Here is a 27,846-nt window from a genome sequence, read left to right on the forward strand (position 1 = left end):
CCTGAAAAATAATAGGCTACCCAAAGTCAAGTTGTGCATGGCTGGCCTTTGAGACCTGTTAAACTCATGGTTGTAAGGACCATGGACTGACTTTATGGTTAGTGGGACTGTCCCCTGGGCTGATGGTGCTGTGGTCATAACAAGTTCCATCTGGTTGCTGGCCACTAATCAGTAGGTGAGCTTGTTTCACTGTTGAGTAGTAAGTGTGATTTCTTGTTACAAAGAGGGGGGTGGCACATCATCATGAGACTACACTGTATTCCATCCCAGTGCCAACATTGACTTCCAATGTGGTTTTGGCCAAATCACTTAACCTTTTCTTCCTTCTATGGGGATAGCAATACTTTCCAACATCACAGGAATATTATGGCAGTTAATTGGTTAATGTTGTAAAGTACTTTACAAATGTAATTCGTATTAAATAACGGTGGGACAGTGGGGTTAAAAACAAGGAAAGAAAGGAGGATAGAGAGAGAATACAAAAGTAAAAGGGAGAAAGAAAGGAGGAAGTGGGAAAGAAACTATATAATAAAGGAGGGAGTTTGGGATTGACAAAAGAGAATGGGGTACATGTGGAAAAGAAGGAGATGCTGCTCTCCAAGAAAAGAGGAGATGAGACAAAGAGAAGAGAAAGGAGAGTTTAAAAATAGTTTTTTGAAAAAGGCTAAAAGTGGGTGGTAGTGAAATGGAGTAAATAGGCTTGATGTGGAAGAAGAAAATAAAAAGAAGAGAGAATAAGCAATGAAAGACATACAAACTTTAGGTTAGTGAATCTTTTCATTTATTGATATCTGTTTTAGGATTTTCCTGTCAGACATCATATATCTCTGATATTGGGAGAAAATAGTTGGATACCTATTTTGTGCCTATACTATATGTTGCAGAAATATTACAGACTGCAATGGATTCTATATTTCAATAATTGAAAATGGAGGAAAAATTATAGTTCACAATTATGCACAAAAAAGTCTTTGAGGTCTAGGGATTTAGCAGAAGCCATACGCCTGGCTAATTTTCCTAGAACTGTTTTTAATGTTGCTAACAATGCACAGACTCCCGTACGAGCAGCAGTGCTTCACTTTTCCTGCAGCGGAGGAAGCTGGACCTAACGTCAACCTATGCTATATAAAACACATCAGATATCTTTCAAAAAGAGAGAAGGGGGGAAACAATCATTTTGCTGATCATCCTCTGTGCTGTCAAATGAGTCAGCTGAGGCTGGGGATTTCACAGAATCACTACAAAATGTTAAGTTCATTTCGATTTCATTTAAAAAGATCTTTTCAGCTACACGATTCTTAAAATTCATGGATTATAAAGGGGCTCTATGCATTTCAATGGATAAAAAAAATCATCAACTTTGTAATACTATCTGATTCTCAACATTAGTAAACTAATGCTAATTATGATTATTTCATAAGACAGACACTGCACATATACAAAGCATAAAAAGCATACAAAGCATGTTTTGCTATTGCAGAAAAAGAGCTAATTTAATTCTTTTCCCAATATCTGTTTCATTGTCCTCTGTAGCAAAGGAATGTGCACTCCATGTACAATCAAGACATTTAATATGGCTTTGCCAACATTATAGACACAGGATATTTAAAAAAAGAAAAGTCTCAAAGCACAGATCCCGCTGTGCAACAAAGCAATCAAATTCCTTCATAGAAACAAGCTGATGAGCTTCAGCAATCTACGGTATAACAAATAACCATTCTAATAAGTAAACAGTAAAATGCAACAGGTCTTATTGAGCAAGAATCTCACGTTTTCTGCTCTTTCTTTTGGTCTATTTAAATAATAAATAGAAGAGAGCTTATTTCACAAAAAAACAAACAAAAAAGCCCTCTCCTTTCAGTTTTCTTAATCTTGGAAGACAACAGCTGGCATTAAAATCTGTAGTGCCCTGGAGCATCATCACAGCCTTGAAAATGTATAAAATTCTTTAGTTTCATCTAATAATTTAACCTCTCCTCCCTCATATTTTGAGGTTAAATTGATTTCACAGTTACCCTCTATGTCATACTCATTTAATCGATCATTTGATTTTCTTCAGTCTTTGCCACAGGTTCATTTTACAAAAGCATTTGCATCAATATAGGATGTAGGGTCCATGTCATAATCTTCCAATTTCCAGTGCAGTGTTTCAAAAGTGGGCCGTTCTTTGGGCTCTGCGTTCCAGCACTCCAGCATAATGTTATAGAACTTCTCTGGGCAGCTAGCTGGTTGAGGGATTCTGTATCCTTTATCCAGCTTCTGGATTACTTGGTAGCCCATCATACCTGGAATACATTTTAAAAAAAAGAAAGCAAGAGGAAGTTATCAGAAAGTAGCTCAATTTTTGCATACATGACTTTGCATGCACAAATCTCCTGTGAATGCAAAATGATAATGTTTACATACACAAAACCCCAACTGGGTGTAAAAATGGATGTGTATGTGCATGCAAAAGGACAGAGCACAAGACTACCTCATGCAAGTAATTTGTAAGCATAAAACTGCACATGCACAAATGGAAGTCCACATGTGAATTCCTTAAAGACCAAATTTCCAAAAATTCTAAGGATCTGTTTATTTTTTGCAGATGTTTATCTGTTGTGCTCATTAAAATGTGCATGTTTATTCCCAAAATGGCCGAAGTGTGGCTGAGTGACTAGCATGCCGCCTAACACAATCCCTTTCTTTAAAATACAGATGTGGACCATGGAAACTACAACTCCCAGAATCCTGGGCTACTTGGATTAAACATACTACAAATCAGAATTTACTGTCAATATGGACTGAACCTCTGAATTAAAATAAGGGTGGCTACACATGACTCCTTTTGCAAATTAAATGCAGCACTCAGGCTCCTGGAAGTTACCAAATGTGGTTGTGGGGCAGGGAAGAAAATAAGTGCCCCTGGTTTAATTCCTTCCCAATGTATTGCTCAGTGACAATTTATTGCATTCTAACCACACCTTTCTAAAATTGCCATAAGGCCCCCTGCTAAGCAACTAAAATAACAACAGTTATTCCAATGAGAAACTTCTTGTCATAGAAGTTCTCATTTCAGATGTTGTGTTGACACTCCTCATTCAGTATTGTAATGTTTAGTCACTGAGAACCAAGCAATAGAACTGTTTGAGGAGTTGGTGTCATGAGTAGCTGTTGGCTCTGAAGTTTTGATGGAGAGAGCCTAGTCAGAAACTGTAAGAGAAATGTACGTGTGTAGGAGACATGTAAGCTTCTTTGACCTGTGATCAGTTGACTCAAAAGCTAAGCCAGTGGGTAAAGAGATTAGAAAAGGACTGCCACTGAGACCTACTGAATCTCGAACATTGCCTAGCCATTCCATAAGCAATCAGAGCATCTACTGATCTTCATAATAACCTCTTCTCTTGATTGGCTACTGAGGAGATGGTCCTGAAAATGACATCAAGGAAGCAAACAATTGGCACATGGAGTTACATTTTCAAATGTGAAGTTTCACACAGATTATGTTCCAGCTAAGCATAAAGCAGAGAGTGCTTTCAAAAAGCAAAGACGATGGACATTATTTTGCTTTATATTTTCAGCAAGGGGAGTCTTTTCTTTGCTACTTGTTCCACGGAATGAAACCCACCTTTGAGGGATGTCCACCCCACACAAGGCCTGAAGAGGTAAAATAGTACAATTAACCTATAGGCTGCACCTGTAGGAAAGGCAGGAAGCGCTAAGGAATAATTGGCTGATGAAGTCCAGAGGTGGGCCGGGTTCATAAAGCCAGAAAGCTGGCAACAGAAAGGAACTGCAGGGAAGTAGTCTACAATCACTCCCTGGGAAGAAGGGAGGCGTTGGGGCTATAGAGGCAGGTAGCCTATGGTTACTCCATGGGAGGAGGGAATTTGGGCTGACAAGCCCAGAGGAGTGGGGAGAGAGAGAAAAGGCTCGAGGAAAGGTAGCAAGGTGGAACTCAGAGTAGAAGGTATGCCCAGGTTCCCCTACAAGCTGCTAAAGAGATGGCACCTGGACAGTGAATAAAAAAACTGCCTGAGACTGCTGGAGAAAAGAAGCTTTGACTCACTCCCTGAAGGGGAAACCAAATAGTTGGCTGAAGAGCTGAGTCACAAAAAGGAGGGTGCAGTTCCTGGAACAAGAGGGGGGCTGCAGAGAGAGGAAGAGACAAAGTGACGGAGTGCAACTGCTGGAAGGGATGTTGGCTTGGCAGAATGAATCCCCCAAACCACCAGGACTAGTGGGAGGCAGTGCCTTCTAGCCATGAGTAGGCCCTCCTCCCCACATTACATTATCAAAAAAGCTAATAATGACTTTGCAAATGCTCCATGCACAGGGAGTGGCAGTTTTGGATGAGCTGAAATGAAAGTCCTGCTGATTGAAGCAGAGACAAAGCCTGTGCAGGTGTAGGGTGTGTGTTGGGGAAAGATAAACTGGAATTTCCCCTTCCTGGTCCCCTCCTCTGCCTCTTGCCCTCCCCTATGTTCTCCTCATCAAATAACAAATTAAAATAACAGACTATCATTCTAGTAATAGTCACTGTTCCCTGAACGCTACCCACTGTACTGGGGACATGTTCTGCTCTGATATTGTTATATCCACTCTTGGCTAGTGCTCTTTTAGCCCAAATCCTGCCTGTGCTTCTCTTTATGTGGGTTCCCCCCGGCAATAGCCCAGGACTGGGAAAACAACAAAATTCCTCTTCCTCTCTTCATACATTCTTTCTTTGCTGAGCCTATGCAACATTTCATACTGGAACTTCTCCTTCCATGTAATCGTGAAGCATGGGTCCACAAAAGCCTCTCCCATTATCCCTTTCAGCAGTGGACTTGATTGATCTGGTGTCCCAGAGGTATAGCCAATAAGCTAAGCCTGTGAACCACAGATTGGTCATCCAGCAGCTCTGAATGCAGGTCACTTAAGATGTCTTAGTCCATGAATAAGCCTCCAATTCAACAAAGAAAAAAGATTTAAATCAAGAAACCGCATCAAAATATTTTTTTAAATAAAATACTTACCAGAATAAGGCATCTTCCCATAGGTGATTATTTCAAAGAGAAGTATTCCAAATGACCAGACATCAGACTTAATGCTGAATTTATTGGAGTGGATTGCCTCAGGGGCTGTCCATTTCACAGGGAGTTTCGTTTCATGTTTAGCTTCATATACATTTTCATTTTCTAACTATTACATACAAAACAAACAAAGCCAAGTTAGGATTTTATTCAGCAAAAGCACTTAAGCAGATGCTTAACTCAGCCCTGTTCAGTCAAGCACTTGAACTCAATGGGACTAAAGTATGTTCTTACATCTTTGTTGAATAGGGGCCTTATAGATGAGAAACATCTTTGTTAATCAGAAGTTTTTCTAAAGCTGTAATTTCAAGTAATTTGTAATTTCAAGTGAGCACCCAGCATTGAAATGGCTTGTGCTTAATTATAGTCTGCTATTGTGAATTCTGAATCTGGCATGAAAAGATTCCAAAAGTCCGGCAGAAGTAGCAGCACAAGCATCTTGTTGGCACATGGTCAGAATGGCTTTGGGTCTGGTCTTCAGTAAAGATAGGAAGTGATAGCAAGAGCTAATGCATTTAGAAATCTTTGTTTTGTGATTTATTAATGGCATTGAAGAGCTGTTGACTTTGATCATTACCACAACCAGTTTTCAGCCCTGAAAGACAGACTCCAAGTGATTTTATATTAATATATTAGCTCACGGTGGCTTCAATTAGTTTACGTAAAAAGAGTATGACATATACAAAAAATAAATGGAGAATTATTCTCTTTGTAATGGAAGTTCTCTGAGGTTAATCCTTTACTTCCCACAGACTCACATCCATAGCAAAAAAAAAAAAAGGCTAGTATACCTCATTTCCCTTCAGCAAGAAGGAAGCAGGGAGTGGATTGTGACTTTCAGGATCCAGTACTGCCTGTTACCCAGGCTGGAGTATAAGGTTCCAATCCAGTCCTAAATTAATTGATCATTTCATAAGGTATGTCTACACTGCAAAAAAAGGTGTGTTCTTAACTCAAGTTAGCTACCCCAGCCATGTTAACTAACTCAGGTTAACACAGCAGTGAAGACATGGCAACTCAGCTTTTAATTTGGATTAGCATCTTGAGTTAAAGCCTCTGGGGAGGCTGGCTGAACTCAAGCTGCTAACCTGAGTTAAAAGACAAGGTGCCAGGTCTTCACTGCTCTGTTAACATGAGTTAGCTAATCTGAGTGAAGAACACACTCTTTGTTTGCTATATAGACACACCCCTAGTTTTCTGAACCCTTTTCTGCGCAACTGGAGTTCATGGTAATTCTAATACGTAAATGAAGAAAAATCCAAACTCATCAAAACCCACCTTAAAAACTCTTGCAAGTCCAAAATCTGCCACTTTGTAAACACTGTGTTCACCAACAAGGACATTCCTGGCTGCCAAATCCCGGTGGATATAGTTCTGGGATTCCAGGTAAGCCATTCCTGAGGCAACCTGAGCTGCCATGTCTATTTGTTCAGGCAGATGGATCTGTGAACCTGCATCATCTGTATAAAAGAAAAAGAATGTGGAATTATTGTAAATATTATAGTGAGTTCTCAAGTTATTTAAATGTGTCACCTGTTGAAAGGAATGGTCCACATCTCCACTATAAATCAAGAAAATCAAGCTATGGAATAAAGTAGGAGTCCTAAAGAATGGTAGAAGTTAAGCAATCGTCTGTAAAGGCATGAAGTTAGTTTCGTACCACTTGAAATACAATCCCCATTCATCACCCAGTCTGGATCTGAGGATATCTTTGATAGTTGAGATATCTCCCAACAAAGTGGCACCTACCTACTTGTGACAGTGTAGGTATTTCTCTTTCCAACAGGCAAATTACCCATCGTAAAATGTGGTTAACAGTTAATATTTGTACTCACTTCTGGCAACCAAAGATTAATTGAGGGTAAGGCAGGGCCAGATATGAGAACTAGCCCCCATCCCCAGACAAGTCTGACATAGAAATTGACCAACTACTGTCAATTGTAAGAGCCTCATTTTATCTTAAGAATCTACCTGAGTGGTTCTTATTGTTAGCTATGTTACCTAAGAGATCAGGTTCCTTGAGTTGTCCTTCAGCTATGTCTTCTTTCATAGAATCTCCTGCAACAATATCTGTGCCATTTGCACATTTGTAAGAGCCATAGTTTCCTGAAATATTAATTTAGCTCAGTCAGAGATGGTGCTCAAACCAAGTGTTAAAAGACCCCTGACCAGAGCAGGCTGGCTTAATATGTGAGGGAAAGAACCTTACTGGCTTGAATAACTGAGACCGTAAATGGCAAGGCTGGAACCAAAAGACGTCACTGGTGTGTTAGTTACCAATTACGACTCAGATTCAGGCCTTTTGTGGCATATCGGGCCAGATTAGCTGCTGCTGAGAGAGAGAGATGAATTTAGACTCTTCTGCACTCAGGATGATTAACCCTGAAGGAGTGACCAACTCATTGCTATATACATTCACCACCCCATAAGTGAGATTTGAACCCAAGACCCACAGCACCAGAAGCATAAGCGCAAACATTCTAGGTGTTACTGTAATACAAAAAATATCTGCATAGCATTTCGCTTCTCCAAAAACTTTCCAAATTTGAATACTCCAATGAGATGCTGCTACCCCATTCGTGTTTGGCTCTCTTTATATTGGGAGTGTGCATTATCCTTCCTGACTGCCTTGGCATTAAAGAAAAAAATATCAATTTCAATTGGCAGTCTGCTACTGCTAATGATTTCCCACTGATACATAGTGACAGGGGATAGCACTACCTTGAATCACTTTCTTCACTCCTGGCAGTTCATCTGACTGAAATATAGAGCACCTGGCAGTCGCACTTTATGAAGAGTGTTCAGCACTATTGTTTACCACTATACTCTGCAGTCTCTCAACCTTGAATTTCCTGCTCATCCGCATGCTTTGAGCTGAAGAGGTAAAAGGCTGAATTTTAATGATAACATTTGCTCTGCCTATGTACCTTCCTACTTTCTCCTTGAGGTTAAACTCATTGTCATGATAATCCAACATTGAGCTTTTTTTACTTCTATTATTGAATCAGAAACTCTTCTCATCCCCCACACACATGTTTAATAGCAGCCATGACCTTTAAAACAGAGAGAAAAATCAGGCTACATGACAATTTACAGCTTCATGATACAACATCATGAAAATCTGTCATCAGGCTGCAGAATTCTATAACGCAGAGCAGTTCTGCATCTGTGGATAGCAACAGACCCAAACTCTTTGTTCAGTATGTTGGACAAGAAACTAGATCATGCATGGAGTTGATGTTACAGTTTAGGACTACATGATATCTCAAGTGGAGTGAATAAGAGGATGCATGTGTTTTGGAGTTATTCTATGTTATTCTGAGAGTCACAATTCCCTTCCTCGCCGCTTCCAGCTACACAGTGTCCCATAGTTATCACTCATCATAAATTTACAACGTAGCCCTTGTTGATTTAGGTTTGTTATCAAGTGCTTTTGAAAAAAATTAGTCATAGTAATGTGAGACAATACACTCTAAATATAGGCACTGACAAATAAATGTACACAACTGATCTATAACTTATTCTCTACCCTATAAGGAAAATTTGACAGCTCCTTCTGTTCTTTGTTACTAACAATTTTAGACAAAATCATCTCTTTTATAAAGAATTTACTACCAGAAATGAAATATTAGAGAAAGCTCAGGGATGCACCAGGATCTCACTAATCAGTCACAAAGTCTTTTTCAATGGACAAAAAATAGGAGAGATTCTCATGGACAGATGCATTACCAGTGTGAAATTAAATATTAAATATTTTCCCCATTTCAGACTGCAGGACTTGGTAAATCCTCACCAAATATCAAGATTGCTAGAACAGGCCCACTGTACATCACAACTGACACAAACATTCATTTAAGACAATTTAATTCCTATCTGTAATAGGAAAATATTGTTCATTAGTGTACCATTACTCTGCCTGGTGTCAGCTCAATAAATAATAATAATAATACCTTAAATGTATCCAACAGTGTTCATCAGGAAGAATCCCAAAGCACTTTAATAAACTATACATTAGGATCACTTGCCCATCACTATAATACAACCCACTTTGTGGTAAAACATGACAGACCACTGTGCAGGAAACACTGCCCTAAATGTTTGAGGGGTAAGGGAGGGGTTTAAAGCAAAGAAAATTAATACATTTCTAGGAGGGGAAATTTGGCCAGTGACAATGCAATCACCTGATTTGCACTGTGCTCCATTGTGCTATAGTTACAACAGTTTACTGCCAGAAGCAGTAAAACACTAGAAATTACCATTTTTCCTGGCTATCGATGACCCTCTACCATTGTGGTCAACATCATCTCTTAAATGTTCAGGAACAAGGGGCAGAACTCTTTCCTGCACAGGTTATTCCCAAATAGAGGCATGTAAACTCCATGAATTTCAGCCCAGTTTCCTTATTACTTTTCTATCAATGATGGTGAGGTTCCACCTAGAAATATGTGCATATGAGAAGAGGGTTGGGCTTTCACCTATTACACTTGCTTATCTCAGGTTGATTAACTGGAGGCATAGGGCGTCAACATAAAGCACCAGGGCCACTACAAAGTGAGTAAAAAACTGTGAACGTGTATTCTGTCTCCACCTTCTCAAATTACTGTTAGGTCATTTGGCAAGTCAATTTGCACCCCAATCCTAATAAATATTACAGCCTTCATATTAAATCAGAACACCGCACTCTTGCACTTATTTAGCACATTTACTGAACTGCAAGCTACTGTACTATCTGAAATGAGTTTTTTGTCTTTTGCTTACTTTGGAGGTATTCTAGCAGACTTCCATGTCTCATCAGCTCAGTAATAATATAAATTGGATCCTCTAAAGTGCAAACTGCATAAAGCTGTATAAGCTTTGGATGTCTAAGGTTCTTCATTATTTGTGCCTCCCTCAGGAAGTCCTTCGGATCCATTGAACCTAAAGCAAGAACAGAGAAAAAAAATATCAGCTGGTGTTAAAGGCCCAGCAACCTTGTGGGAATCACTAAGATTATCTTCTGTCTCTTTGTAAAGCGCCTCAGCATGACAAACCTTCAGAGTTATCGGAGAAATGAATCGGTGCAGCAGAAAAAAACAATTAGTAAGTGAAACATGTCAGTTGCCTGGGGGCACAGAGCTCATGTGCTATGACCCTAGGTCTATAAACGTGAAGGTTAGTTCTTATGGGGGGAAAAAAGAAAGAAAGACTGACATTTAATTAATAAAATAAGGCACACAGTACACTCCGTCTCAAAGAAATGTTCATGTTAGCGTGCAAAAAGCCAGAGAACTGAATATTTAAATACTCCCACACAGAAAGCACCCAAATACCAAAAGATGACTGGTGGGTTGTGCTATCCCTTTAAGAGACACTCTGGAGCTTACAACCAAGGCCTCCTGAACATAATAAAGGACACCCTGCTCTGCCCTTGTTCTATATGAACAGGAAAAGAAAACTGAGCAAGGTGAGGGAATTACAAGCTGTAGGTTGTGGGCATTAGTTTAACCTGGACTCTAGAGATTTATTTTTCTGATTATATGGTTGGTTGCTCTGACTCAAGGCTCTGAAGTAAGGGCTTTATGAACTGGGTTATGCATCACTTCCCCTAGCCTGATGCCTCAGCAAGAGGGAGAAAGCCTCCTGCCTCCTAGAACTAGGCTAGGATTGGTTTGGAGGCCTTCTTAAAGGACACGTTTTATTATTATTTTTATTTTTTGTCAGTTTGATATTTGACCTCCCCTTTCTTGGATCCTGTACACTGACTCGGGACTAAAATGCCACAACAAAAATTTTGGAAGCAGGCAGAGTTGTCTTAAATTGTCTCTGAAATTCCTTATAAAGGCTCCAGAGTGGTGCGGTGGCCAATTGCTCCTCTTCCCTGATGTCCCACATCTTCCCTGGCAGCCCCATTGGGTTCAGTCTTGTCTCTGCACTTATTCAGTGTTTATAAGAAGCCACTGGGGGTTGGAGAGGTTCCAGGAAGTTTAAATGCCATCAATAAGGGGATGGCAGCCACTTTAACATCTTCTGAACCAATGCAGACAATACAAAAGTCTATTCATCACTTTGCCCATAGGAAGTGGGGTCTTGGATGAACAGTAGCTGTCTCAATCTCAATCTGAGTAAGGCAGAGATGGTTATATCTGTGTGAGGGAACAACCATCTATACCTGCAATCATACCCAACACTGAGGAAATCTGCCTTCTCATGGCTAAATCAGTTCAGTCTTGCAATTTTACTCAACTTGCCACTGCTGCTGGATGCCCAAATATTAGCAATATCTAAAAATACTTGTATCATTGTCAGTTACATATGTGTTTGTACTAGTCCACTTGGATACAGACCTAACACCATTTATTTATCATCTTCAAGTTACACTATTGCAACATGCTATCGCTGGGGCTGGCTATTCAAAAGACTATTCAAAAGCTGCAATTTGTGTAGCATGAGGTATTCTGCCTCTTAAAGTAAATTAAGAGCACGTGACTCTCGTGCTTCACCTTCTGCATCAGCTGCAAATTCAGTTCCAGATCCAATCCAAGATCCTGGTCTCCATTTTAAATCCTAAATTGGATTAAGGACCAGCTAATTCAGGGAATGCTAAATTATCCCACTATACAAACGGCACTTCAGAGGGTCACTTTACTACTAGAGAGAAGGCTGCACTGAGTCTTCTCATAGGACAAGACATGATGATTTGCAAAGAAATCTCCTAATTTAACCATGTCATAAAATCACCCCAACTGTTTCAAGCCAGCCAGTGGGATCTAACCAGTTTAAAATAGTAGCTGGAACAGAGATAGGAATGGAGTTCGTCCTCTCAGAGGGATAACCATCTACCTCTTAGATTTGATAGTGTGCCCAGATGCCATGCTGTGTGCCCAGATGCCATGCTGCATTACCTAAACACGGATAGGTCCTGGAGAAGGATTGCTTCGAAAGCTGGTGGAAAATGTCCAGATTTTGACATTTTTTTCTGTGTTTTTTTCTTTTTCATATGTAGCTATAGATAGATATAGATTCTGGAAGAAGCATACATAGTGTCTATTGTTGGTTCGTCTAGATATACTCCTTTTGTTTTCTTTTAAGCCTTACTTTGTATTTTTCAGTGGTAGAAATAACAGCAAACCTTGCTGTTCGATCCCCATAAACTTGTAACTGTTGCATTATAGTTAATCATAATAAGCAGGCAGGGATTTAGCCAAAAACAATCTGTCCTCATTAATACAGTAATCTGAGCTATCTACTATGGCAGGATCAGAGAGATTGCCTGAGGTGCAAGTTTGGGAGTCTGCCACATGGGCTAGCCCCTGAAGAGGTCAGGCACCCAACATACCTGTAACAAGCTCCACTAATGAGAATGAGCAAACTCAGATCCACTTATGGGCCTAAGTAGCTGGGTGACAAGGTGGGTGAGGTAATATCTTTCATTGGACCAACTTCTGTTGGTGAGAGAGACAAGCTTTTGAGCTACACAGAGCTCTTCTTTTGGTCTGGGAAAGGTACTAAGAGTGTCACAGATAAATGCAAGACCGAACAGATAGTTTAGCATAAGTAATTAGCACATATTGTAAGGGGCCATTCATGGCGAAGTGACCCATTAATAATCCTCTGGTCATAGGACAAAAAGGGGGGTTAGTGGGCTACAGATTATTGTAATAAGCCATAAATCCAATGTTTTTATTAGGAGCATGATTTTTAGTATCTACCAAAATTATGAATTTAAGCTCCCAGGTCAGCTTTTGAAAGTGCTGTGCAGGTTTCCTTTGAGGACTAGGACTGAGAGGTCAGATATGGAGTGCTCACTTTGTGAAAAGTGTTCACCCGCACTTGTTTTTGTCTTTTATCATTTTCTTGTGTGAGTTCATTCAAGAGCATAGGGATTGTCTTGTTTCACCCTCATAGTAACTGCTGGGTGGCAGTTAATCGAATAAGGATCATTTGGGCCTAATAAAAGCTTATGAAGGCTCAGTCAGGAAACCCGGAAAAGAAGAAGCTCCTGAGGGAGCTGGGTAGGAAGCTATACCCAGTGGTGTCTTCCTAGAGAACACAGGCTCAAAGAAGAAGGAAGAGGCCCAGAGGGAAAATGTTCCCAGGCAAGGGGCCAAAGTAGCTCAGGGGAATGAACTAGGCATGGGACCTTCTGGGAGCATTAGAGACTGGCTCAACAAAGGGCTATGCATAGTTAGGGACGAACACTCGCATCTGGCCAAACGCCCAGCCGAGGCCCAAACTCCTGGCAGGGAATCCAGCCTGGGAGTGCTTCAGGGGTAGAGGGACTAAACCATAAAAGTGATTATCCCAGGGGCAGAGTTTCTAGTGGAGTAGCTGATTGAAGCTTTCATTTTGTTTCATGTTGTTCTTTCCCGTTAAATAAAGGAAACCCTCTTAAAAGGGTGCTCTTTAATACTGGAAAGCCTTCTTTGACTTATTTATGAGTCGAGGGTGAGGGGAAGCGGAGACGGGCTCACCTGCCGACGACCAGAGTGACCTCCAAAGTCACATAAACAAAGTAAAATTTGCTGTCTAAAAGTAAAAGGAGCTTGTTGCACTCTGTTTTAGCTAGAAGGATCCTGTGGTAAATAAACTGCAATGGATTTCTTTGCGGAATATCATAAAGACTAAATATTATTGATATATTGTGTGTCAAGTAGTTGAGATGAACTGAAGAAGATAAAACAAAAGTATGCCGAGGAAATGGGTAAAAGGCATTTAAGAAGCAGATAATTGTCCATGAGGCAGTAGTGTCATAGGAATGGTTTCAGAGCAGATGGAGGTTGGTAATCCTAGAGGGATTATTATTATTGTTACAGTAATACCTAGAGGACCCGTTGAGCTCAGTGTGATACAGATACATAGTAAGAGAGAATCCCATTCCCAAAACTTTGCAATCTAAAAAGACAAGACAAAGGTTGGGAGGGGAAACAGACAAAGAGAGGTAAAGTGACTTGCTCAAGTTCACACAGCAGGTCAGTGGTAGAGCCGGGAATAGAAAAAACATCTCCTGACTAGTGCCCTACCCACTGGAGTATACTGTGTCTCAGGTACCTGATGGACAGTTGGAATCAATAAGACCAAACTGGAGTGAATGAAGATGGTGTCCTTAACATGAAGAAAAGTGTTTCAATCTGATTACAACCCCATAACTTGAAGACTTACTGCATTCACTGTCACTATTGTATACTGTTGCATTTCTCATAAGAAAGCCTGCTTTGTATCTGTTGTAACTTTCTCCCTATTCATGCCTAAAAAGTAACAGATGTCTTGTTAGGCAGAGGCAAAGATAAGGAAACATATAAGGGAGCCAATAAGGAAATCTCTGAAGAAAAAAAAAATGATGCTACTGTGTTTCTTACAGAGTCATTGTGATTACTGCTTGTTTCAACAAATTCTATAGTTGTAGGCCTCCCGGCCCAGAGGCCAGTTAGCATAGTCAGCATGGCCTGGAAGCAATAATGTCACAAGGGAACCCTTATTTTCCAGCAGTAGTGTCATTCCTGGGCTGACAAAATGCTGAAGACACTCACTGCCAGAAGTTTGAACCGTGCTGTTCTTGGCCTGCATCTTGTAGTCCCTACTGTAACTTTTCCAACACTAAATGGATTATGTTTGTCCACCTGCATGCCCCCGTGGATACTTTGTTTTTCTCTGTACAATGTAAGTAGCTATAAGAAAGTGTAGCTAAAACTTTCATTTGAGGTCTTAAATGACTGTGTTTTCAGCCATGCCCCAATAAACCTTCTTTGTCTTTCTGTCTGTCCAATATACATTGCCTTCTGAGATCAGAGATATTGCATTAAGAACCAGGATTGATGTGGAAAGGGTCAACAAATATTCTCCTGGTGTTTTACTCTTGGGCATTACTATTTTCAGTGAAAGAGGCTAATTTTGGCTAGAACATAGATTTGCCCTCTTATAGGAAAGAAAATTTTAAAAGTCTAGCTAATACCAGGGAGTGGCTGGCCAACACAGCAGAATTGGTGTTAAAGTAGTGTATAAATACTTGTAAAATTAACATACCATGACAGCTGGTGCCGGCAACAAATAACAAAAATTCCAAATATTGATGAATTAATAAAAGATTTTATAGATATTTCACAAGCCTCTATATTACTTTAATCAAAGACTCTAGTTTAAATAGAAATCTTCTGACTCTTTCAGTGAGGCTAATGGAAACCCTGTGTAAAAGTAAAAACTATAGACAAATCATCCTGACATTTTGAAGGGCTCCATAATCCACCATTGGCAGGATCAGAAATCAGTTTCCAAACAATCAGGAAAAACTGACTCAGAATCCATATGGATTCATCTTCTGATCCTCCTAATAGTTCAACACTGCAAGTTCTATTACCATCTTTAACTCCCTTACTACCTTCCCCTCCCCTCCTTTAGGAGACGCTGTCACTGCTTTATCCTTTATTCTACTGATAGTCTTTTCCCCCCCTTCTCTATTACGCATAGACGTGTGATAATTTAGAGAATTTGTCTCTACAATTTATAAATTCTGATTGATGTTATGAGGTTGTAATTATAGAATTATTATATCAGGGAATTCCTCTATATGAAAGTGGAGTTGACCCACCAGACCAGGGACAATGGGTGCTTTTGAAACCTTAACTACTGTAATCTGACAAAACCATAGGTATGCTAAGGACACTAACTGAAGTTAGTTGCTCCAATTTATCTGCAGGATGGGGGAAGTGGAAAGAATGGAAAACTCCGATACAAGACAAAAGGACAGAGGTGACAAAACAGAGGGTTAAAAAGACCTCAGGGGGAATATGGGGAATGGCTTTTTAGAGATAGAGGAAGCTATGGGCAGGAGAGAGGAAGAGAACAGGTATGCTTTCAAAGAAGGGAGCTCTGGTGTAACTGCAGCACCAGGCAAGGTCAGAAAATCTAGCTGCTTTAGGGAAGGCTCTATGATTCTGATGAGAAACCCTGAGCTACAGGGGAAGGATTCCAGATACCCCAGAGGATTGTGTCCAAGCCCAAAGAACTCTCTTGAGTGGTGAGGAAACTGAGGCAGGGAAATGCATACAGGTGTATTTATTATTTTGTCTCAATCTGTATATAGCTTGTACTGTAAATGAAAAAGTAATTGTGTTTTTAGAATCCTGTGCCTAGTTTGTAAGTCTGTATGCTTTCACCATCACGCACCTCTAAAAAGGTAAACTGCAATCCAGAAGGCTCACACCTTTGGTGGCATTCTGTGGAATGTGAAAGAGCCACTGGGGAGGCTTGGGGAACATGGCACTAGTCACAACAGTTAGGCAGTCTGGGCCACAGGAGACCCCACTGCCAAGATAGGTATGAAACACAAGGTCTGTATTGGACTGAGTGCCTAGAGGCTCAAAGCCAGGCACAGCACCTAAACTCTGTCCAGCCACAGCAAGCTAAGGGCACCTGGGATTCAGTGTTTGGATCCGCTCACCATGGTCTGAGTATCCAGCGGGAGGAACTCGATTAGATCTGTGACATGCTATTGCACTCCTATGCCCAACACAGTTTCATTCATACTAGGGAGCCTAGGATAAAATTTTCAAAAGTGATTTAGGAGCCTAAGTCTAACTGTGAATCAGTGGGTGCTTTTGAAACTCTTACCCCAAATTTTCTATGGCATCAGATTTGTATGTGTGTATATGCACAAAATCAAATTCTTATTTATGCATTATATAAAGTGTGTAAGTGCTTTTACAGACATAGAAGATGATACATCCTTCTGAATAATTTACCATGTAAAAAGAGAATTTAGAAAAGAGATAATTTAAAATGTATATATTTGAGTCCATTCCTAATTCTAACTTGTTATTGTTTGTGCATACCATGCTTAATGGCCTTTACTTTCTCTATTTTTACCATTGCCTTTTTGTTCTCATTTTTAAATGTTATATAGACATTAATAAACATTTTAAGGCTTGTCAATTTTTAATATATAGACCTGCGTGTTTAATTCCATGCCTATTTCATTTTAACTCCAAACTAAGGAGTTGCACAATAATTAATTCCATCTCTTGTTTCTTCCTTTGTGTTATATTTCTGACCTGTAAGAAATGATGCATAATGAGGCTTGGCATAAGTTCAGTTTGGTGCTCACTTTTAGTCATCAACTGGTAGTTTACAAGTAACAAGAATAATAATCATTATAACACAAAGATAATAATATCTTACATTTACATATCACCTTTCCTCCAGCATTATTGTACACATTAAATATTCCAAAACCACTTCCTTCATCCTTAAAATCTAGCCCATTTGTGTGGAAGGCAGCAATATTTTAATCATGTATAACAATTGTAGACGACAGTTTGATCGGAAGTGGGGAAGAATGCGGCATCCAACTGAAATGGCAGGGAGAATTTAGGTTGTGATAATCTAACTACTCAATCAATTTAGTACAGGACATTAGTTTTTTACTTTTTTCTCCCCTAAAAACAGGACCTCCAATATCACAGTGTCTCACTGTTATAGAACAATTCTTCTATCTCTATCAGTAAAAAGTACAATTTGTACAACTGCTTCGGTGTGTGATCAAAAGGAGTTAGGCTGGCCCAAGTCTTGTCTTTGAGTTGATGAGAAATAATTATAAAGCCATTAAAAAGCCTTACCAATTCTGTCACCAGGTATGTCAGCTGTCCCCTTCCCCCACCATACTATCTTCAAACTCATGTGTGAACTTTTCTTTCACATTGAACCCCGTGGGAAAAGTATTCTTTTTCATCTTTATTTGCTTTTTGTATATTGCAAATATTATCCTAAATTCAAGAAAGCACTTAAGCGCATGCTTAAATTCACTCCCATTCAGGAAAGCACTTAATCATGTGCTTAACTTCCTCAATGGGACTTTCCTGAATTAGAGCCAGTAATACCTCACAAATGCTTTTTGAATGAAAGAAAATATGTTATGATATCACATTTAAAAAAACATGTTTATATCGCCTATGCTCAGTTTTGTTATCTATGTGATTCATGCCATCTGCTGGTAGATGTGTTACAATGCAAAAGATTAACTTTTAAAATTAATTTTAAAAGTTAAAGAAAAAGTCAAACAAATACCACATTATTCACACAAGTATATACAGTATATAATCAGCAATTAGTAGAGTATGTCAAATATACATGGTGTTATTACATTTCCAATCTCTATTTAGACTAATGTGTTTTACTCTGTATTACTGCTCTGAATAAAAACCTAGAGATTTATACAAACACAAATGCTGTAACACTTCATAGCAGTGTAGCACCTCTCCACCAGAAGGATTTTTGCAGTCTACAGGCTATAGATAAAATGATCACTTCACCTACTGATGAAATGCAGCCACCTCTAGGATGAAACATGTCAGCCATTCTATACCAGCAACATTATATGATTGGAGAGAGGACTTATGGGGGGGAGGGGTGTACAAAGCACCATGGGATCAATCAGGATCTCAAAATGATAACAATCTAAATTTTACATTTGACCCAGAAGATTCAGGTCTTTGAAGATGATTAGGTACCTGATTTTCCAATAAAGAATATTAAAGAATATTTAAAAAACATGAAAAGGTAGTCTTGTCAATGCCTGACAATATTAGCATTTCAGGGTAAAGTGTGACATACCTGGTTTTAATGTTTTGATTGCCACTGGTGTGGTATTATTCCATAGTCCTTCCCACACCTCTCCAAATTGACCAGAACCTAATCTTTTCAACAGTTTCAGAGAATTTCGGTCTATCTCCCACTGATCTGCGGTTTCGTATGACAAATCAAAAGGAGCAGGAACTTCTTTCTGGTGTAAAGAACCAAACACAAACATTAGATCTTTTGCTATTTTTTCAGCAGTATGTGTAATACACCTTTGTTTAAAATATATCAGTTAAAGGTGTAGCTATGAGGAATAAAGTTTCCTTACAGAACACACAGATGATAAAAATAAAACTCAACAGAGAATGTAAAAAGCATCTACAAATCCACATCTTACTGGGCACCTCTTGTTACAAAGAAATTATTTGAGCTTCAGATAAAACTTTGAAATGAAAGAGCATGAAAACTTGATATTATATAAATCTTGAAAATGCTAAAACTAGTCAAATACCCCTGCATATAAAAATAATCAACCTCCCCCCCTGCAAGCTTTTTTGAACAATGAAATGTTTCCAGCATGAACCTCATGGTTCTGTCTAAGTAATATTTAGACATCTAGAGTTACAAACGTGGTGATTTAATCTCAATATACATTTATACGTAGCTATTTATCAATCACAAGTTGGCACTCTTTTCCTCTAGCCACACAATTATTTGTTCAAAATATCAGGGTATTTTATTATGAATACGTCAGCTCCATGAATGAAGCAGTTCTCCTATCCACACAACTTCCTAAAAGAATCCGGTCAGCACCATTTTGCAGCCAGCAGGTTAGTCTGAAAATATATAGTTTGCACAATTTAGAATTAACTTTACCTTTGTACACGGCTTCCCAAGCTTTACACAGAGGCCATCACTGTTATTGGTGTAATGGTCAACAAAAGCATTCAAAGTTTTAAAAGTTTTCTTTTTGCTAAGAAAAAAGCCCTCTCCATCCTCCTGTCGGATCCTGTAGTGTTTCACGATTGCTCCATCAAAGACTAAAAAATAAAAATTGAGATATGAGTTCCCAGCTACTAAATTGTACAGTAGTACAATATAGCTCCTGGCCAACATTTTAAAAACAGAGTAACCAAAGTTAGGTTCCTAAATGTATATTTAAGGAACTAATTTTATGCCTACCACCTATAAGTCCCCCAAGTGCTGAACCTTGAGTTTGAGGACAGGGCGCCCCTCCAGCCCATAGAGACCAGCCTGCCCATGAAGTTGCTAGCACTGGACCATTTGAAGGCAGAGCCACGCCAGAGCAGTGCATCCGACATCTTGACCATAGTGGCTCATTATGCCGTATTCCTGGTCACTGCACACCTCAAGGACATCACAGATGTCTTCTGGCACTACTTTGTCCAGTAGTCTATGGCTACCCCACCACGGTGCTCGCAGACCAAGGCATGCCCTACGAGTCACAGATGTTTAAGGAATTTGCTCTTTATATAACAACCACCCACTACAGACAACAGCCTGCCCCTCTCAATGCAAAGCCCTCTGCAAGAGAGTCAACCAGATGCTGCCAGCAGGGCTTAGAACCCTGTCTGAGATGTGGCAGAGAGACTGGCCTTCCTACTTGCTGGAGCTGACCTAGGCACATAACAACATAGTGCACTCTTCCAAAGTACACCCCCTACTTCCTGATGTTTGGCAGGCATGGCTGGCTGCCAATAGACATGACTCTGGGCATCCAGCTGGGAATCCCAGGGACCCACAGTCTGGAGGCCCCAGATTGGGTCCATGAGTATCACCAACCTCTCTGTGAGGTAAACCAGATCATAGCTGCTAACATGGGCCAAACCCAAGAGAGACAGAAACAGAGCTCTGACAGACATGCTGGTGCCAGGACACTGGTGCTGGGGAACCTGGTCCTACTCAATTAGCAGAAGTGCTTCCTTCGTCTGTGGGATCCCATGCTTCAAATGGCCTGCATATGAGAGCTGAGCAGAGCCATCAGACAGAGTGGAGAAGGTGGTCCATTGCAACATGCTCAGGCCTTGCCACTTTGAGCCTGAGCCACAAATCAGGGTGTAGGGAGGAGACCCTAGTCCTGGTAGCCAGAAGGCAGGGCCGAAAAATGTCACTGGGCCCCCACTACTGGGATGGTTCACATTGGAAGCATCTATCCCTGGACCTGTCTCTGAGGCAGGGGAAGAGCAGAGGGAAGAGGATGAAGGACCCAAGTAGGAGGGACCTGAATCTAGCCCTAAGGCACGAGAAGAGAAGAGCAGGGAGGAGGCACATGAGCAGGGGAGCAGGGGGAAGAGCATAACAAGGCAGGAGCACCCTGAAGTCCTCAAAGATATGGGGGTCCCCCTTCCCAATTGATACAGCAATGCTAAGGGTGGGGCACGGTGTATGCCTGCCACATAAGGACAGGTGTGTTTACATTGTGGTAGGTGTAAGAATGGGCAGAGCCCCTTCTTTTCTCCCTCCTTTCCCCTACCCTCTTACTTTGTGCAAACCTGATTGGCTGGGGGAAGTGCCATTCCAAAACAAGGACACAGAATTAATTACAGATCACCTGAGAGGGCTTGAACCAATGAGCAGATGAGGGCAGCCCTGAGAAGATTTGGAAAGAAAACAAAGAAAGAGGGGTAGAAGAAGAAGTAGCAAGCAATACCACTGAGCTGGGGCAGAGACAACTAGAAGCAGACTGGAGAAGAGCCAGTTGCTGTACTGGTGCTTGCAAAAGGGGACTCTTACAGATGCACAGCCTGGAGCCTTGATGGGACAGCTGAGACCATACAACAACATCACATTTCATGCCAGCAACAGATGGCATGGACAGGTTGGACTGAGCCTAGGGGGAGACTGCATTGGTTTCGGACACAGAGTCTGTATGTATCTAGCCATGAGTTGGGGAGGCAGGGGAGGCGAAGGAGTTTGTGTAGCCTCTGCGAGATATTCTGACCAAATCTACTCCTGGCTTTGCCCGGATTAGATAAAAGTGTTATTCTATTGCTAAATGTGATGCTTGATCCAGGGGTGTGCACGGACGCCTGTGGCTGGGCCCCCTTCCCCAACACTGGGAAACCTTCACTTGATACAAAGGTGCTTACCACCCATAAATCCTCCTCAAAATGAAGCCTCGTATCTTTAGGTTCCTAAATGTGGATTTAGGAACCTAACTTTAGCCACCTGGGTTTGAAAACTTCTGGCCATCTGATCTAACACATAGACATACAAGACATTTTTTCCCTTGATTGCTCATATTTCCCACTTCATGGGACATGAAAGACACATAGATTGTCTAATTCAACAGAGCAATTTCATCTGTTTCTAATATTTAGTTCTCCAGTGTTGGCAATCCAAAGAGCTACTTCCAAATGGCAGACATTTAAAAACAAACACACAATGCATGTAAGCCAGTGATCTGAATGTTTTTTCTCCTATTATCTATTAGATAAACTGGCGGAAAATTCCTCATGAGCAGATCTTATTTGCACAGACACCTCTACTTTGCCTATGTGATCAATTTAAGCTGTTTTTTTAACTTAAGCCTTGAATGAAGGGGTAATGAAATGCTGTTATCTTTATTGTATGATTAAAGGGCAGCAGAACTGCACTTACTATGCCCCAGTTGAGAGATCACTATAACTTGAACCTCACTTGCTAAGCATGGGGTAGCGAGCCAAATCCAAGAGAAGGAGGGGATAGATGCGTGTTTTTATGTGGTAGAGGGGGTTCTGTTTAAGGGTCCTAGAAACTATTTGAGCCTTCTTCTTCTCTACTGTTTAAAGCTAGAGCTTAATAGGCTGTCTTTTATTTGAGAGTCCTTTTTTCTTCTCAGTAACCCTTAGAGGTGAAATCATTGGTGGTTTGGAGGCTGAACTTTAGACCTGGTATGGAGACAGTGTCATGGAAAAACACAGCCCAGAGCAAGCAGCAGCAGCAATGAGATTCCAACTACCCACCGAAGTCACCATACAATTGGGCTAGGTGGTGTGGTTAGAGATGCAGCAGCAAAGAGGCCTCTTCACCCAGCAAACCCTAGAACTGTGATTACTAATAGCCGGGGTAGGTGGGTACGATGCTATGGGACTGGACCAGGCAAAGGGCACAGCTGAGAGTGGAAGCAGTGGCAACAGCAGCACAGAGTGGCAGAGGCAAGAGGTGGTGGAAAGATGTTTTCAGGACCACCTACCAGGTCCACAGGTAACCTTATGAATCTAGCAAAGCAGGCACCCACTGCTTCCTGTAGCAGGCAAAATCACTGCTAAAGACCATTGTTCAGATCCAAGCAACAGGTTTATTTCAGCATAGGTTCAGAGTGCCCCACCCCAGTGATCAACTGAGGCATGTCAGGCCAATGATCTAGCTGAGTAGATACAAACAAGATTGTACATAAACAAAGGCAAAGACTTCAGTCTCCATACACTCTCTTATACCCAAGAAGACACCCTACTTTCTATCAACACCCCTCTTCTCTGATTTGTTACATAACAATGATTAACAGTATCTATGATCAATGATAAGAGTCTGTGTTACACTAGGTTATGTAACATGTTTACTTATTAGCAATCATATCATAGCAATCAAATAAATCTTAATATTTGACAGGGACTTTTGGAACTTTGGAGACTTTCTCTTTTTACCCTGATTATATATGGATCAGCATGACCTTTCATCATATCTTCATCCTTGAACTTCGTTCGTGTCCTCTAGTCAAATCAGGGACATTTCAAGAGTTGAATAACAAAATACATAGTAAGACAGAGATGTTGTTTTCAACTTCTTCCCCAAAATGGGTTAGTCCCTTACCATTTACATGAGGTAAAGCATGGTCTCACTTCCTTATAAGTGACAGTGGTGAGAGGTAGCAATGGCAGAGGCGTTGCTCACCTGCCCTCCCTCCACCCCCTCTCCCAGTCCGGGCTGGAGATGAACCCACCTGACTCTGAACACCCTGGACTTTGGGACTTTGCTGACCTCAGACAACAAACCATGAGTGAGGTGCCACAGAGAGAAGGTGGGAGTGTGGTGTTAAAGGCACATTTGTCCATTGGACTTTCACATAACTTTCCATTGGACTTTCACCCAAGATATAGTGGCGTGGGGGTTTTACTTGTTGTTTTCATACTTTTGAGTCATTGTTGTGTAGTCTTAAATTAATGCTGTGCTCCCTCTCCCCTTAATAAAAAATGTCTTTTTGTTATACACAGACTCAGTGCTTGTGAATGGGGGAAGAACTGCCTATTAGAAGTACCCGATAGGTATTTAGTTTTCCCAGATTTCTGGGCAGGGGCTCAAGCTGGATTTGTTTTGTAATTTTAAGAGGAACCCATAAATATTGAATCTGGCCCTACCTGGCGGAAGAGTTACATGCTATATGGTCTGACATGGTGAGATCCTGAGCACATACAGCTCCCACAGCTTTCAGTAAGATTTGTGAGTGCTCAGCATGTATGAAAATTAGCCCAATAATACCACACAATTTTATTTTTCAGTGATAAATGTTTGCATTACTATTAATAAACACTTTTATTAATCACACTGTGAACAAAGAGCAACATGGGCATTAATATTTTGCCTCGTTGGGGACCCTCCTACAAGGGCTTCATCTACTCCACTCTAGCTTCTCTGTAAATTATGACCATGAGTTCTGAGGGTGGAAGATGATGGTGGTAGTTGTGGTAGGGTCATTGTGGCACTGTCACTCTTTTCCTAGAACCCCACAGCGGACTCTCTGGTGGTTTTGGATCAAAGGAGGTGGTGAGAGGAATGTATAGCCTTTGTTTAGTTCCATGATTGCAGTTCAATTCCAATTTACAGTTCAAGGAAGAACAGGGATCATAGAATCACAAAAGATTAGGGTTGGAAGGGACCTCAGGACATCATCTAGTCCACCCCCTGCTCAAAGCAGGACTAGCCCCAACTAAATCATCCCAGTCAGGGCTTTGTAATACCATTTCTGCTCCTCCCCCTTCCCTGCAATTACATACAGGTTAGGAACTCCCTTTATAAAGGAATGTCAGATTCAGCCATGTCCAAGATTCTAGGGAGTAGAAAGGTTAGTGCGTGCTAGGGACCAACAACTGATGCAGAAGCAAAGGTACTCAACATGGATCTGCATATTTTCCCATGACCGAGACAACTCTCCCTCCACTTCCAAATGAATGATTCAAGATGAACTCCTTAAGGGGGGTAGGGAGAAAGCTGCATTGCTCATTAGGAGCTAATGGGTGTAAGTTCCATCAGTAATATTAGCTATCAGCTACACTGTAGTATAATTGACCTGGCTGCCACTGGAGGACGTCCCTCATTAAATCCTATTTGCCTGTCATCTGCCCTTATCCCTCACTAAAACCCCATCCTACCACAGTGGCAGTGTCCCAGTTTTTCACTTTGAAAATACCATCAGCCTGTGGAGAGTGGTGGGGAGGGGCAGAAACGAGTGAGGTTGTTTCTTGCTACCTGCAGCCCCACCAGTTATTTTGGGCACCTTGTTGCGGAGAGGTGATCTCACACGTTTTCCTCCCCATTAATATCCTCCCTCAGGATGAATCTCAGGGCTAATGGCGGGGAAATCTGTCAGTTGTATGCTCTGCACACTTTTTAGGGACTACAGTGCCAGCAAGTGTATTTAAGTGTTGACGAGTGGAGCCTCTATAATTTTATTTTTGTTTAGCTGGGAAAACAAATTAATATATTTCTCAGTCTCTTTCCCCTCCCCTTCTAATTTGAAGATCTAAATATTGGCAAGTCTCTTATTTCCCTTGCCACACCATCATGTATCCCATGCACTCATAGAACCATAGAAGATTAAGATTGGAAGGGACCTCAGGAGGTCACCTAGTCCAACCCACTGCTCAAAACAGGAACAATCCCAACTCATTATATTATATATACATGCACACTCAGGCATGTGTGTATGTTTAATATATGTTCCTGGAATGTTAGGATAATTCAAAATGTTGTCAATGTTTTGCATTAACTTAATTATCGCAATTACTGTCTTTATAGTATTGGCAATTACAGGACCTCTTCAGGGGCATATTGAGTGTAGCCAAATTCATAGCAAATATTGGTCATGTTAAAATTAAAACGGTTAGTGTATAGTACAGATTTTCCCATCATTAATCCAATTTTAATTGAATAGGATATTCACACATACACACACACACACACCTGCCCCACACTTCCTTAAACAGGAATACATATTTGTATTGTAACATGCGATTGCCTATCATGGACACCAGGGGGCGCATAGGTGCCATTTAAAAAAGGGGATTTTCTAAATGCCATAGGAAATATTAAGGAGCTTGGTGATTTTACCTATAACGCTGAATAAATGTCAGAAATAAGAGCCAGAGGTAGGTATATTTCCAGATCATAACAATAATTAGATTGAATGAGCCTCAAAAGTTGTTTCTTTCTAATATAGCATTTAAATGCTGAGTACATTTTGATGATGCATGATTTGGGATGAGGTTGAACGGAAGAACTGAGATTAATTCAGTAACAAAACATACAAAGAGGAAAAAGATGCATTGGCATCTTCAGAATCCACTATAAACCAGGTTATGGAAGGTTCCCACTTTTCAGAACACTGTGGTAACTATCATCATTCACAACGCTAGGACGAGATTGCAGTGAGGAAATAAATGTGAAATACTAATTTCATGGGACCGGATTTATATGTCATATTTCAGAAAAGTATTATCATTCCTACTTTTATGGTACCATTTCTCTGCTTCAGGGGGTCGAGAGAATGCTTTCTTGCACTGGGAAGCAAGACAATATTTTTGCCCATCCAGTTATTTTAATTGGCTTCCTAGTATCCGTGTGTGAAATTTGCTTTCATGTGGAGGACTTGTATAAGGTCTATGCACCATGTAAGCCCCTCTTTGTTTGTGGGAGGGATCAGCATTACAGGGGGATATTAGATGGATGTTTGAGGAGTTATTGATTTGTATTCCGGTAGCACCTTAAAGGCCCCAGCCAGGGTGCTAGGCTCTGTACAGACATAGAAGAGAAAGGGAGAGCCTGCCCCAAAGACCTGAAGAACAGCTCTTTGTAATCTCAAAAGCCTGTTTCTCTCACCAAAAGAAGTTGGTCCAAAAAAAGACATTAACCTCAATCACCTTGTTTTTCTAATTTAAACCAAGACAGCCTCACAAATATAGACGAACAACAACAAAAGGCAACTTGGCAAAAGGACAGATCTCAAAAACTACAGTGCAGTTTCTTCCCAGCTTTCCCTTTGTATAACAATTCTCTTCCCCATGAGCCTCTATTGTGTGCAGCAGCCTATCACACCCCTTCTTCATACCCCTTGCCTAGCCTAAATGTCATCCTCCTCTTCTCCCCCACCCTCACAAGAAACTACACAGCCTTGTTCTGGGAATACAAAAAGGACATGTGGGGCAGGGACTACCAAATGTATCTTGAGTGCTTCCACTCCCAGCACTGGGAAGGTCAGGGACGTCCCATGTTCATCCCTAGGAAAGCGGGGGCAGGCAGCCCACATGTCCCAAGTCTGAAGGCAAGCAACAAACTCAGATTCAGCACCTTCATGCAATTTACTGAGTATAAGTATAGTTGCCTTCTGTGATCTAAGGTTTAAAAGAAGGGTGCAACAGGTATGTTTGAGTTTTAAATGTATTAATAGACGTATAGAAGGTACCTAAATGTATTGTCATTTAATGCAATAAATCTTGCAGATGTCATTATTTAAGAACAAGAGAGAAGCCTCTTGCTGTTATTGACAGTGACTCTCAATTAAGCTGAGCACATCTAAATTATGGCCTTTAAAAAAAGGCAATCCCTACGTTGGCACCAGCACTTTTAAAAATGGATGCCTTTTACACCAGATACTAGAATCATCAACATAGAAGTTCCTTCTGCAACATGTGTATTTTTAAAATTTAAAAAAAGACATTACAAACATCAAGCAGTTAGGATGATAACAGATCTTCATGGCCTATTTAAAGTTCGATGTGGTCTCAGTTTAACTATTTGTGGCACACAAAAATCTCTCTTTAAAATTAAAAATTGAAGTTTGGTTCCAACGGTCGTGTTTGCCTTCTAAATCATTTATGAAATGTGAGGTTTTTTTTTACAATGACACGTTAGAAATGAAATGTGTTCATTTTAAAGAAAGACAGGTTTTTTCCCCACCGACCTAAATAAATTTTGCCTATTAATCTCTCCCTCATATATCTTTGGCTCATTCCATATTAGTGTGAACCTCATA

General features: G+C 40.6%; 1 protein-coding gene across 1 annotated transcript in view; it reads right to left on the reverse strand.

Moving 5' to 3' along the window:
• Nucleotides 1-829: 829 nt before the first annotated feature.
• The window catches only part of FRK (fyn related Src family tyrosine kinase), a 42,880-nt gene continuing 15,863 nt past the window's right edge, over nucleotides 830-27,846 (reverse strand). Inside the window, exons 3-8 of the mRNA XM_067546776.1 lie at nucleotides 19,476-19,639; nucleotides 18,636-18,804; nucleotides 9,813-9,971; nucleotides 6,333-6,514; nucleotides 4,998-5,163; nucleotides 830-2,285 (exon numbers count right to left, since the gene is read on the reverse strand). Coding sequence (XP_067402877.1) covers nucleotides 2,074-2,285; nucleotides 4,998-5,163; nucleotides 6,333-6,514; nucleotides 9,813-9,971; nucleotides 18,636-18,804; nucleotides 19,476-19,639 — 1,052 coding nt within the window. The 3' untranslated portion in view covers nucleotides 830-2,073. The remainder of the gene's footprint in view (nucleotides 2,286-4,997; nucleotides 5,164-6,332; nucleotides 6,515-9,812; nucleotides 9,972-18,635; nucleotides 18,805-19,475; nucleotides 19,640-27,846) is intronic.

The sequence above is a fragment of the Emydura macquarii genome, unplaced genomic scaffold, assembly GCF_026122565.2.
Source record: "Emydura macquarii macquarii isolate MOO-44397 ecotype Brisbane River unplaced genomic scaffold, CSIRO-AGI_Emac_v2 contig_1146, whole genome shotgun sequence".
NCBI lineage: Eukaryota > Metazoa > Chordata > Testudines > Chelidae > Emydura > Emydura macquarii.